The sequence below is a fragment of the Phaseolus vulgaris genome, chromosome 2 (genome assembly GCF_051622355.1).
Source record: "Phaseolus vulgaris cultivar YP4 chromosome 2, ASM5162235v1, whole genome shotgun sequence".
In the NCBI taxonomy this organism is placed as follows: Eukaryota; Viridiplantae; Streptophyta; class Magnoliopsida; order Fabales; family Fabaceae; genus Phaseolus; species Phaseolus vulgaris.
The window spans coordinates 31,509,999-31,523,486 of NC_143499.1; the positions used below are offsets into that span (position 1 = coordinate 31,509,999).

At 32.1% G+C, this 13,488-nt stretch overlaps 1 protein-coding gene across 4 annotated transcripts; it reads left to right on the forward strand.

Annotated features, from left to right (window-relative positions):
• The first annotated feature begins 4,137 nt into the window (after positions 1 to 4,137).
• Positions 4,138 to 13,246, forward strand: LOC137811451 (respiratory burst oxidase homolog protein A). 4 transcript variants are annotated; one of them, XM_090298588.1, is made up of 15 exons: positions 4,138 to 4,227; positions 4,576 to 5,175; positions 5,282 to 5,441; positions 5,883 to 5,931; positions 7,299 to 7,412; positions 8,227 to 8,646; positions 10,163 to 10,549; positions 10,651 to 10,746; positions 10,917 to 11,032; positions 11,280 to 11,447; positions 11,554 to 11,713; positions 11,883 to 12,080; positions 12,215 to 12,343; positions 12,482 to 12,560; positions 12,636 to 13,246. In XM_090298588.1, the coding sequence occupies exons 2-15, from the start codon at positions 4,581 to 4,583 to the stop codon at positions 12,743 to 12,745; spliced, it is 2,781 nt and encodes a 926-aa protein (XP_090154714.1). In that variant the 5' UTR covers positions 4,138 to 4,227; positions 4,576 to 4,580; the 3' UTR covers positions 12,746 to 13,246. The 4 variants fall into 4 exon arrangements, 3 of the variants coding, with proteins under 3 accessions (XP_090154714.1, XP_090154713.1, XP_090154716.1); XM_090298587.1 differs by having other exon boundaries at positions 4,169 to 4,185; XR_016518642.1 differs by lacking the exon at positions 4,138 to 4,227 and having other exon boundaries at positions 4,297 to 5,175; positions 11,517 to 11,713.
• Positions 13,247 to 13,488: the final 242 nt, after the last annotated feature.

Here is a 13,488-nt window from a genome sequence, read left to right on the forward strand (position 1 = left end):
GGTGTGATTGGCAACAGGGCAACAACTGGCAGCACTAGTTATTAGCCACGATTTTGAATACCTAAAATTTATGAATAAAAAAATGATCAGCTACGTTTTTGTTCTGTCGATTTCAATTGGTTTTAATATTCTTGTGAAAGACGTTTTTGAATACTTAATAAAAGTAAATTTGTTGGGAAAAAAATGGACATCTCAATCATAAAAATTAATAATGTTTTTTTTTTCTTCCTTTTCTTATGCCTATAAGCAATTGTTGTTGAGGATAGGAGTTGGTGAGCAATTGACTTGAAACTTGGAAGTTTGCGATGGCTTCCTCACATCTTCTTATACGTAATGCTCTTCTAGAACAACTTCGCCTTCTCTCTTTTCCATAATTCACAATTTAGTGAAAAATAAATGCATAATTAACAGAAAAATAATTAATATTATCTCAAACATCAAAGATGATAGATAAACTTATTTAGGAATATGAATATGAATAAACTTAGCAATAACTCTGTTACACAGTTTTTACATTCATCAAACAAAAGAAGGTTCTAGAACACTCCCAGTAGTTGAAATCATCTTCAAAAACGATGTTTCCCCTGCCCGGCACCATCATAATGTTCTTGAATTAAAATTCTAAGAAAGCTTGATGCATCAAGTTTTCGTCTGTTTATTTTTTTTCTAAATAATAACATAATCAATGCATTTATTGCATACTGACATGTAAAAATCCTTGAACTCTGGTTAATTTTAAAGAAATAAATGTCTTTGTTTGCGATATCAATTTATAATCAATCAAAATTGGAGAATACTAGAGACAAACACAGAGGATAGTGTTTTGAAAAGGTTTTTGTTTGTCTGTTTTAATTCTACGGTCATAGCCAGTTGTAGTTAGAATTAGAAAACTACAAATACTGCCAAAACATATAGGGTACACTGACAATTCGAATGTTAGACACAATTAACCTTTATTTTAGTATTTTACTTGCTAAAACAATAAAGAAAGAATCCTATCCAGTTTCTGTTTTCTACCTCCCATTCGGTATTTAACTAATTTTTCATCATTTTTAGAAGTGAAGATAATATGGATGCAATATTGGTCCTCCCTTTTGTGGTGTTTAGTGATGATAAAATTTAGGTGTATGATTTGAGTGAAAAATGGTAGCTAAGTGAGATATGAAGGTATATCGATCGGAATCCAGTGAGTTACATTACTCGACATTGTTATTAACTAACACACGCTCCACGTGTTAAATGTACTGCACGATTACCTTTATATGATCTATATGAAACATATGCTAAAAAGCTTTTCAACACATGTTAAATATGTTTCATATGATCCATGTGCCAAGATGCATTAGGTGGACATTCCAAAGCTATTTCCCTTGCATTTGAATTTCATTTGACCGGTCCTCCATTGCTATAAAAGGAGGAGCCCACCTCATGTAAAAACAAGATTAATCATAGAGTGAAATTGCTGCCAAAATTCAGTTAAGATCTTGAACTGACCCTGGTTAAAATTTCAAGATTTGCATTCTACAGTTCAGCATAAATTGTTTTAAATCATATCTTTTGATACCTAAAAATTATGTAGTGCAGTTTTGGTTTTTCTAATCCAATTCTAGTACCTTTCCCTAAGTTCACTTTGTGTGCTAGCTTTGTTGATTACCTTATTTTTCTTGCTAGTCAATTTCTGGACAACATCCCAAAAAATTAGTTAACATTAATCTATTGAAGATACGTGCTAGATATGATCATGAGTCAAATAATACACACTACAAGAAAAACGCGAATTACATACAGCCAAAATCCGTATGTAAAACAAATCCTTTAAGTGATCAAATAAGCATTAACCACTGGACCAGACAAGTTCTTTGATCATATTATTATTTTTATTATACTTATTATATTATTACTAATATAATTTATACTTATTATTAATAATAATAATTATTATAATAATAATATAAATTATATTAATAATTATTATTATTATATTAATAATTATTATTATTATTATATTAATAATAATTATTATTATTATGTTAATAATAATAATATAAATTATATTAATAATAATAAAATAAATTATATTCATATTAATAATATTATATTTATATTATTAATATTATATTCATATTACTAATATTATATTCATATTATTAATATTATTAATATTATTAATGTTTATCTACGAAAAAAATCCATATGTAATATCTGTTTACATACATAATAAAATCCGTATATAATGTTAACTTTACATATAGATTTTGATCTATATAATCATCAGTATATAATTTAATCATCTGTATATAATTTGCGTTTTTTTTGACTCTATCAAACACTATAAATAAACCTTTCAAGGTAAGTTTTTATTAATTACATCATACACTCTTCATACAAATACTTAATTGATGATCTAAATTTTTTATACAGATTTACTCTGAGACCAAACACTAAGGAATAAAAAAATTCTTAAAAACATAAATAACAACCGAAAGCGATGAACACCAATAATTGTTAGTACCTAACAATCCCAGATACTCTATAATATACTAGATGCTATATAGACTCGTTTTATCTATATAAGTATAAATGACATCCTGTGACCATTAGGTAACAAGGTTAAGGTTGAGGGAGATGGCGGATTCAAAAATGCAGCTTTGCGTCTATAAATTCGCATCTCACCAAACCCCATGCTGGCATAGATTGTTGTGCGTGTGGTTTATTTTGTTTTGCACATATATCTACAGGAAAACATGTGAATGGAAATTTAGGTTGGTGAACTTCCTTAAGTCATTCAACCCCACATGCAAGTCATTCTTGGCTTAAAGTCTTGAGCTATTTCAGATTATTTAGAACCAATCAGTTTACAAGTCTTTGAGAGACTCGTATATACAGAAAAATTAAGACCCACACACACGTATCTGCAGAAAGATACAGCATAATTATAATATTTTCATACAAAACCAGAAAACGTGACACTTGAGGCCTCATTTATACACAGGCCCTGCACTCACTGTTGTTAATAACAAATACCAATCTTTTCCACAATCAAGTAGTCTACTTATGGGTTGCCTTTTTGGCTATTATCTACTCTTACTATCTATTCCTCCTTTTTCACAATTTCTTTTCTGTTATAAATATTCTATAAATTCTATTATGCACTAGATCGATGATACACACACACGTATGTACGTACGTGTATATATATAATTTTTTATTAATTGTACCTATTTTGGATTAAACGAAGATACATTTCTTAATGATTTCAATATATTTAACTGGGTAATTAAATATTCAATAATATAACTGAGCAATTAAGACATTTTATACAATCAAAATGGTCACATTATGGTCATAATAACCATTTTAATGTTTATCAAGTGTCTATTCAATATACATCTACAAATACAAGATAATTTTAAAGAAGTACTTAATAGGGATGGTAAAATAGGCTGCACCCGCTTAATCCGTTAATCTATATATATCCATCAATTCAGCAGGTTCACTAGTCTGTTTTATTTATTTATTTATTTCTAAAACTTTTTAAAAAAATCTCATGTTTTTGAAATAAAAATTAGTGATGATTAATATTTTATATAAAATTTTATTTATATTAATTTCTTTATACATAATTTAAGTAGTTATTAAACATTCTTTCATTAAAATATTAAAATTTGATTTAATTTTAATATTTTTTCTTATATTTTTATTATTCAAAAAATTATATAATTATAATAATAAAATAAATAGATTAAAATAAAATAAAAAAATGAGAAGTGACTGAGTAGCTCGTATCGTCAACCCGCCCATCCTTAACGGGTCAGCCCGCCCACCCCACTTTTGACAGGTCAACAATGAGTCGGACTCACCCGTTTTACTGTAGATGCTGTTAAAAAAACTTTTCTCTAAAAACAATAGGACTGATGGCGACAACCGTGAGTGGAGTTTAATCGGCCATCCATGCCGTCGTGGACTTGGGAGACTCTGGTATCTGGGTCCCACTACCATTAAAGTATTAAGCTTCGTTTTCCTTTTCCGGCCCCACCACTCTCTCTCCCCCCTCCGTTTCCACCGCTTCCCCATTAACCCAGTTTTATGCAAAATATACAACAACGAGAAAACACCGTCGTTTTTTGGTTTTGGTGGTTTCTCTCTTCTTCCCAACTACACTGCATACACATTTCTCTATTCCACGTAATATTTGTTCTTCCCGAGTCCATTACCAGGTTCTGAAATGTATAACAACAGTGTCTGGCTTCTCTTGGTTTATTCTGCAAAAGCAAAGCCATTGTCCCTTTCTTTGGTCAAACTATTTTGTTTCTTTTCTCCAAAAAAAGCTCTGTACAAGTTATTGTCGTTTTCTTTGTGGATTCTCATGCTCACCGCATTCTACTCCTACCTCTTTCCTCTTACATTAATCACCCTCACATACACCTAAACTCTCCTCTCCTCTCTCCTTTCCTATCCCCAACCAAACTCCTCCCAATAGCTTCCCCAACACCTCATCGCATTATATAACAAATTCATATCACGTTATATTAAAATATCTGTATGTACCTGAACTATATATTCTTCTGTTTTCAGTCATCATGAACGCTGCTCCCAAGCACGAACGCCGCTGGGCGTCTGACACGGTGCCGGAGATTGCATTCGTCAGCGGCGCCACTTCGCCGGGAACTGAGTCCTGCTCCGTAGCCGACGAGTACGTCGAGGTCACTCTCGACGTTCAAGACGATCACACAGTCGTTCTCCGCGGCGTTGAGCCGGTGACTGTCGTTAACGTCGACGACGGCTATGCTCCGAGCGGAAACGAAACTCCGGTGTCATCCGCGTGGTCGCCGTCGATCAGGAGGAGCTCTCCCAACCCGTGGCGACAGTTCTCGCAGGAACTTAAGGCTGAGGCGGTTGCGAAGGCGAGGCAGTTCTCGCAGGAGCTCAAGGCGGAGCTGCGGCGGTTCCCGTGGAGCCAGGGCGGATCTGAAACGGCGTTGGTGCGGCGAGATATCAGGAAGCAACGCGCTCAGCTTGAGCGCAACCGCTCCGGTACGATGAAAGCACTCCGTGGACTGAAATTCATTAGCAGTAAATCAAACGGCGTTGATGCCTGGAACCAGGTGCAAAGCAGTTTCGATAGTCTTGCTAAGGACGGTTTTCTCTACCGCACCGATTTTGCGCAATGCATAGGTTGGATTCGTTTTCAATTTTCAATTGAGATTATCGCGTTACTCGTGTTCGCATTCGACTCCTTTGTTCGGGCTTTTGCTTCAAGAGTTTTTTCTATTTTTTGAAGGGATGAAGGACTCTAAGGAGTTCGCTCTGGAACTGTTCGATGCTCTGGGTCGTAGACGAAGACTCAGTGTTGAAAAGATCAGCAGAGACGAGCTTAGCGAATTCTGGTCGCAAATTACCGATCAAAGCTTTGATTCACGGCTCCAGATCTTCTTTGATATGTAAGCGTAGATTGACTAAATAATATTTTTTGAAAAATGAAAAAGTTCGTTAAAAGTAATTTCTAACGTTAGTTTTTCCTATCTTTATCTTTTAAATTAAAACCACTCTTCTAAAATATTTTCGTTATTTGCTTTAGTAATTAAGGATTTCTCAATTTTATGAAAAGATCTGCGACGTGAAAAAGTAGTGTTTAGTCTTCTTCTTCTTCTTATTTTTTTACGTTTTTAATCGCTCAGAATTTAAACGTATAATTTTGTAGCAAAATGAAAAGTTAGAGTTTTAAATAATTAATCAATTAATTAAATAATTTAAACTTAAATGAACTAACTTTATGAAATATTTTAATTGCCATAGAGATAAATCTATGTTTAAGTTTTGATTTTACGTATTTGTATCCAATAGAGATAAATGCCTAATTTAAATCCTAATCACCTTCATAGGGTGGACAAGAACGAAGATGGGAGAATCACCGAAGAAGAAGTGAAAGAGGTACATTTCTGTCAGAACTTTCATTTCTTGCTTCTAATCAAGTTGAGTTTTGATAATCAACCATAGCAATAACCAGGATGAGGTGAACCTGGTTATTTAACCAGTAAAAACACATTTTCACTTTTATTTTCCATCAATCACATTTTTGTTTTTATTTATGTATTTAACACTTTTTTTTTTCTATCTAATATCATTTTAAAAGTAAAAAAATAATTTTTTACAAAATAATAATAAAAATAATAAATTAAGAATGTTTAATTTAATTTTTTTAAATGAAAAAATAAAAATAAAATCCTATAAAACATAAATTAATTTTTTTAACGACGTAATGATGTTAATTTTAAGTAAAAAATATAGAATATAATTATAAAAAAAATTAGTAATTTTATATTTTATCACCATCAACTTTTTGGCTCCTAAAGTTGTAAAAATAGTTGTAAAAATAATCTAATAGTTGTAACAATATTAGAATAATTTTATATTCTAATAGTTATAAAAATATTTATAGTTTAATTATACAAAAACAATTTTCCTTTTAAGGCCAATGAGTTTCTGGTTTTTGCTCACACAGATGCCACTCCCACTTTCCTGATTAAACCAATTTCTTAGAATTTAAAAAGTTGACGCTTTCAGTGCTGTTGGTGGGATTGGGCAGAGTGCACATTTACGTTAAACCTTCGGTCAAACCATCAAATAATTGTTTCCACCCAAATGATTCCGTGCTTGTTTTGTAAGTTAAACCAATTGACTTGAATTTTTTTAATCTCACCAGTTTGTAGGCGTCAGCACATAACACTCGCTAGTATTTAGTTTAATATTTTAAAATTTGAATAATTTAAATTAACATTCTCAATTTTGTGGTACATGTTGGTATCCTCAGGTATTAAGAATATAATTTTACGTTAAATGTTAAACAAAATTTGTCGCCCGTAGTTGTTTGATCCGATTTCAGTCAAAGTCGGGGTTGGTAAAATAATGGTAGAACTTTTTCTTTTGCCAAAAGAAAATTATAGGTTATTTTGAAACTGAGCCTATAAGATGAAGTGAGAAAGGATGAAGCCGATGAGAAAACTGTTTTATTTATACAATGAAGCAATCACTAATACAGAAATAAGATTGAATGAATATTTATTATTAAGCTAGACGGTGATTAAAAAAAATAATGTAGGATTTATTGTGTGAGTTTTAAGAATAATATTTTAAAATAATAATGGCAGAAAAACTAAAAAATACATATCACTCGACATATATTAAACCTGATGAATTTGCGGCACGCGACAATTTAAAAATTTGTGAAAATTAAATAATATCACTCTTTAAAATAAATAACACTTGTATTAAACAAATGGTTATATTTGATTTCTCAGATCATTATGCTAAGCGCTTCAGCAAATAAGTTATCCAGATTGAAAGAGCAAGCCGAAGAATACGCAGCCCTGATCATGGAAGAGTTAGACCCTGAAAGACTTGGCTACATTGAGGTTCGAATTCTCTGTAAACTATAACATTTGAATTTATCAATAAAACATTCATATGTTTAATTCCACTATATACTTCATTACGTCATAGTAAAAAATATTAGTACGTGGTAAAGATTAACCTTATTTTGGTTTCATTGCTAATTTTTAATTTAAATTATTTGTTATATAAAAACTATTATTTATTTTTAAGTATTTTGATGAAAACACTTAATAATAATCTTTTATCATCAATAAATAAATTAAATAAAAAAAATATTTCAACCTTTATAAAAAAAACTACTTCTCACAGTCTTTCAAAAATAATTTATACGGTAAGGACCTACCATCTAAATGTGATAAAAACCTTACAAAAAAGGTCCTGGTCAAACTAAAAAGCCTTATGAAACTTAATAATATGTTTAATGCTTGTAATATTTTATACAATGTGTTCTAGATAAAAAGACAACTTTTGTTTTGTTTGTTAATTAGGTTTATTCATACTGGTTAATGAAGTCCACGCATGACCAGCTATGCTCCTTTATATATATTCGATGTAAAAAAGCAAAGCACAAATACTTATTTAGCATGAAAATGCTTTTAAAACGTTTTTAAGAATGGTTGTTGAGTGATGTTTGTGTTTCTAATGTCCATTATATCTTTCATCATAATTGATTCCGCAATCATATATATTTCTTAAACTCGTAATTGCGCGTGCTGCATTTTTTGTTTTATACGTGGGAAATAATAGAATCATTAACAATGATGGAGAATTTGAAATATAGGACTCAAACTCTGATAGTTTTGTGAGATTTTAATAGTGGTTGTGTTGTGGCAGCTATGGCAATTGGAGACGCTTCTGTTACAAAAGGATACGTATCTGAACTACAGTCAAGCACTAAGCTACACGAGTCAAGCTTTGAGCCAGAACCTACAAATAAGGGGAAGAAGCCCGATACGCAGGATGAGCCGCAGGGTGATGTACTATTTGCAAGAAAATTGGAGGAGGCTTTGGATTCTAGCAGTGTGGGTTTCCGTGATGATTGGGCTGTTTACGTGGAAATTCATGGACTACAAGCGAAAAAATGCTTATCATGTCATGGGTTACTGTCTTCTCGCGGCCAAAGGTGCTGCTGAGACACTCAAGTTCAACATGGCACTCATACTCTTTCCCGTCTGCAGAAATACCATAACTTGGCTCAGGTCCACCAACTTAGCTTATATCGCACCTTTCGATGATAACATCAACTTTCATAAGGTACGCTCCACATTACACCACCACAAAACAAGGATTGCTTCTTCCTATATATTAGTATGTTCTTCTCACACCTCATAAATTTTTTATTCCAAAAATATCATTATGTAATATTCTGAATTATATAATTTGAAGTTTTTTTTTTCAAATTTGTAATTAGTTTCTGAAAAAACTTTTGGTGAGTGATTAGTTTTCGAATTACCTAATTTGAAAGTTTTTTCAAATATGAGATTAACTTTCGGATTATAGATTATGTAATTCAGAAACTTTTTTCAAATGCGTAATTAGTTTTTATACAATCTAAAAGTATTTTTAATATAAGATTAGTTTCAAGAATATGTAGTTTGAAAGTTTTTTTTTTTTTAAATATATGATTAGTTTTTGAATTATATAATTCAGAAGTTTTTATAAATTTGAGAGTAACTTTCGAATTATGTAATCTATTTTTAAAAATATATTATGGATTTCATAATTCTTAAACTATTTTCAAATCCAAAATTAGTTTTTAAATTATGTAATCTAAAATATTTATAATTTTTTATATTATTTTTTAATTTTATAAATTTATGGAGGTAATAAAAAAAAGGATAAAAAAATATTTGTATGTTATGTTTTGTATGGGGGTGGCAAATATAGATGAAGAAGTAGTCCAAAACAAGTTCAATATATTAAAGTTAGTGGCGGTCCATAACAATCTTTCCAAAGTGGCCTCGTGTGCCTCCTTAAGCCGCCTATAGTAAGATCACTTGTATTGTTTAGTAAGGCTTTCTTAGGGATTTCTGATCCTTATTAAGAGTCTTGATCTAAAGGTATTGAAACGACAATAAGAGATTTAATATATATTGCAATATTTATTTTTTTTATATTAGTTACATATCTTAAGAATTAGTTGTTTTATAGAATTTGTTCGCAAAGCTCATCTTATTATTACTGTATCATGAATACCTTTTACTCCCATGTCAAAGGAAAATAATACTTTTGACTCCCATTTATTTGGAAAATAAAAAATACATTTTATTTTTAATTAAATTTTAAGTCTTTCACAAATTTGAGTAAGGGTATTTATTAAATTTTTATATATTATTAAGTATCAAATCTTTTTTTTTCTAATTAGTTATTTATTATTTAATTTATTTATGTCGATCATGTAAAATGTTATCTTGCTAAGTTATTTTGTTTATTTCTTTCTTCATGTAAGAATTTATAGTTGATGTAAAATAATATTATCGTTAATAATAAATAATTTTTATTATTTTCATTAAAAACATATTGAATAACAAGATTATTATATTTTATGATAATTTTTACATCATTATTTACAACAATAAAGTGATGTCACCACCTTTAATTGATGATAACTATAAAAAAATAACAGTTACATCAAAATTAAATAACCGAAACTAAAATGAAAATTTTATAAAAAGTTATAAGAAATAGAATGTAATAATTTTTTAAAAAAAATATTCAAATTTTCTTATATAAATTATAGGAAGGATGTATAATTTATGTTTGTTTGCAGACAATTGCTGCAGCAGTACTGATTGGTGTGATACTTCATGCCGGGAATCACCTTGCATGTGATTTTCCAAGACTTGTTAATTCGTCTGAAGAAATTTATGAGAAGTATTTGAATGGCGTATTTGGTGATCACAAACCCGGTTACGGAGACCTCATTAAGGGGGTTGAGGGCGTGACTGGAATTCTGATGGTGATTTTGATGGCAATAGCATTCACTCTTGCAACGAAGTGGTTCAGAAGAAATCTTATTAAGCTTCCTAAACCGTTTAATAGGCTCACTGGTTTCAATGCGTTCTGGTATTCGCACCATCTATTTGTCATTGTCTATGTCCTGCTCATCGTTCATGGTGTAAATCTTTATCTCGAGCGCAAATGGCACCTTCAAACGGTATGCAAGTTTCAGTATCAAATTTCAATTATTTAGAAGCATTGTTCAAGTTTTTTTTTTCCTTGTCGGTTTGGTTACTTAAGGCATTGATCTCTTTTCAGACATGGATGTATCTTGCAGTTCCAATCGTCCTTTATTTGGGAGAAAGAACGTTGAGATTCTTCCGTTCTGGTTTCTATACAGTTCGTCTTATAAAGGTAAGCAAAAAAAAAAAAAAAAAGCTCAGGCGCTTCTAAAAGAATAATCAAAATTACTTTTTTTGGTTACAAAAGCTTTAGGGACCAGATGATAACTGGTTTCAATAAGCTAAAAAAAACGATGCAACTCGAACTTACGGATCATATTTTGTGAAAAAACATCATTGTAGGTTGCCATTTATACTGGAAATGTTCTGACATTGCAAATGTCGAAGCCACCTCAATTTCGTTACAAGAGTGGACAATACATGTTTGTACAATGTCCTGCTGTTTCTCCATTTGAGTGGTAGGTTGCTATTTATTTTTCCTACATTACTTTACAGTAGCTGACTTCTCATGCTTCATGTAAATTATAATCACAAAATGGAGAAAACGAATTTAGTACTTTAACGGTGAACCCCTCTAAGATGTCGAAAAAGAAAAGAATTGTTATGAGATCACCTTTTAATTCTTACTGTTTCTATTTTACCTTTTTAAGAATCTTTTTCATGTTACGTTGGTTCATATCTAAAAATACACTGTATGTATGACAGGCATCCGTTTTCTATCACCTCTGCCCCTGGCGATGACTACCTGAGTGTTCACATAAGGCAACTGGGAGATTGGACGCAGGAGCTCAGAAAGGTATTCTCTGCAGCCTGTGAGCCTCCCGTAGCTGGGAAGAGCGGCCTTCTCAGGGCCGATGAAACCACCAAGAAATGGTACGTGGTCGGCCTGCCATATATGTTTGCCTTGTAACTTCGCCCTTTGAAAAAATTCTTTATGCTCAGATTCCTGTCATCTTCTTGGTATCAATAATTGACACAGCTTACCAAAGCTAAGGATAGATGGACCTTACGGTGCGCCAGCACAAGACTACAGAAACTATGATGTCCTACTACTTGTCGGTCTCGGGATTGGAGCAACACCTTTTATTAGCATTCTAAAAGATCTTCTCAACAATATTGTCAAAATGGAGGAGCTGGCGGTGAGCTTTTAGCGCATCCATTAAGAAAATATTTATTGATGCTTCTTCACAAAAAAATGTACTTAAAAAAAACAGTATGGTGTTTGATACAACAAGCTTTGCTAAACTGACCAATCTCCAAAGGTTTTTATGTACTGTGAAAGTAACGTCACGGTTACTTATTATCCAGGATTTAGTCTCCGATTCAAGTAGAGGTTCAGACCTTAGCACTGGGAGTTCAGATTCCCCGTCTTTTAGTAAGATTTCTCCGAAACGGAAGAAGACACTCAAGACTACCAATTCTTATTTCTACTGGGTGACAAGGGAACAAGGTTCTTTCGATTGGTTTAAAGGGGTCATGAATGAAGTTGCTGAACTTGATCAAAGGGTATTGACTGCTATTAATATTTATATTTTTAAGACTCTCTCTTGAAGAGTTCGAAGTATTCATTTCCTCTGCTGCCAGATGAGTAAGTCATATTTGCATTTAGCTAATGTTCAATGTCAACTTATGGACTTCAGGGTGTTATTGAGATGCACAACTACTTAACTAGCGTATACGAGGAAGGCGATGCCAGATCCGCCCTCATTACTATGGTGCAAGCCCTCAACCACGCAAAAAATGGAGTTGATGTTGTTTCTGGGACAAGGGTAAGCCTTTCATTTTTTGCCGTTACTGTACCTTCATACGTTTTAGTTTCGGAAAAATAAGAGTCATGCAGAGTTTGTTTTTTAGTCTTGACTATGTTGATTTGAAACCTTGATTTGCTCCTCTAAATTTACTACCAGGTGAGAACTCATTTTGCTAGGCCTAACTGGAAGAAGGTTTTCTCTAGAATATGTTCTAAGCACAGCAATGGACGAATAGGTGAGGCAATCCTCATCAAGCATAAATTTATAGACATTGTTTTCATCTTGTACTGACATCCTCAATTTGCTACAGGAGTATTCTATTGTGGCGCACCGGTTTTGGCCAAAGAATTGAGCAAGCTCTGCTTTGAGTTCAACGAAAAAGGTCAAACAAAATTTGAGTTCCATAAGGAGCATTTCTAAGGGAATTTGGAAGTATCTTGGTAACTGTACCCAGTCAACACAAGTACATTGCAACTTAAACCTTCATTTTAGCAACTTGTCGCGGCCAGATTATAAGATTTATTCAATAAGCTAAAAACTTAAGCACAGAATATGATGAGGCACTGTATATACCGGCCAGCAAGATGGCTGGGCATTTCATCATACATGTGGTGGCTGCGCAAAGGAGATATTGCCCGTAAAGACCTCAGCAACACTTAACACATCGCCCTCGTTCTGGCGCATCGCATAGATTATTGGCATACACACCGCATAGAAAATATACAACAGTTTTGAAAGTGGTAAAAGGAATTAGGTAGTGCTCTGGTTAAGGAGCAAGGCATAGGTACAACAGGGTGTGTGGATAATTTATTTTGACAAAATAATCGTTTTGTAATATTTTAATAAAATATATTTGAAAACGATTACTTATAAAAAAAAGGAAATGACAACAAACACATGCAGACTTTTCGTTTTCTTCAAGTGAATTCAATTATCTTTCTTTCTTTCTTTCAAGAACGTGTTTCTTATTCAGGCGAAAGATATAGACACTGAACATGAAACTGATAATAGTATCCTATTCTTTATCCAGTGCCTTTTTTTTTTTCTATCTCAAGTGAATTGGTGAAAATAGGACTATAAATGAGCTGATTTTAAGTACTTCATATCGCTTCATTGTGAAAATACCTGTAATGATTAAAATAATGGTCATCCAATGTTTTTGC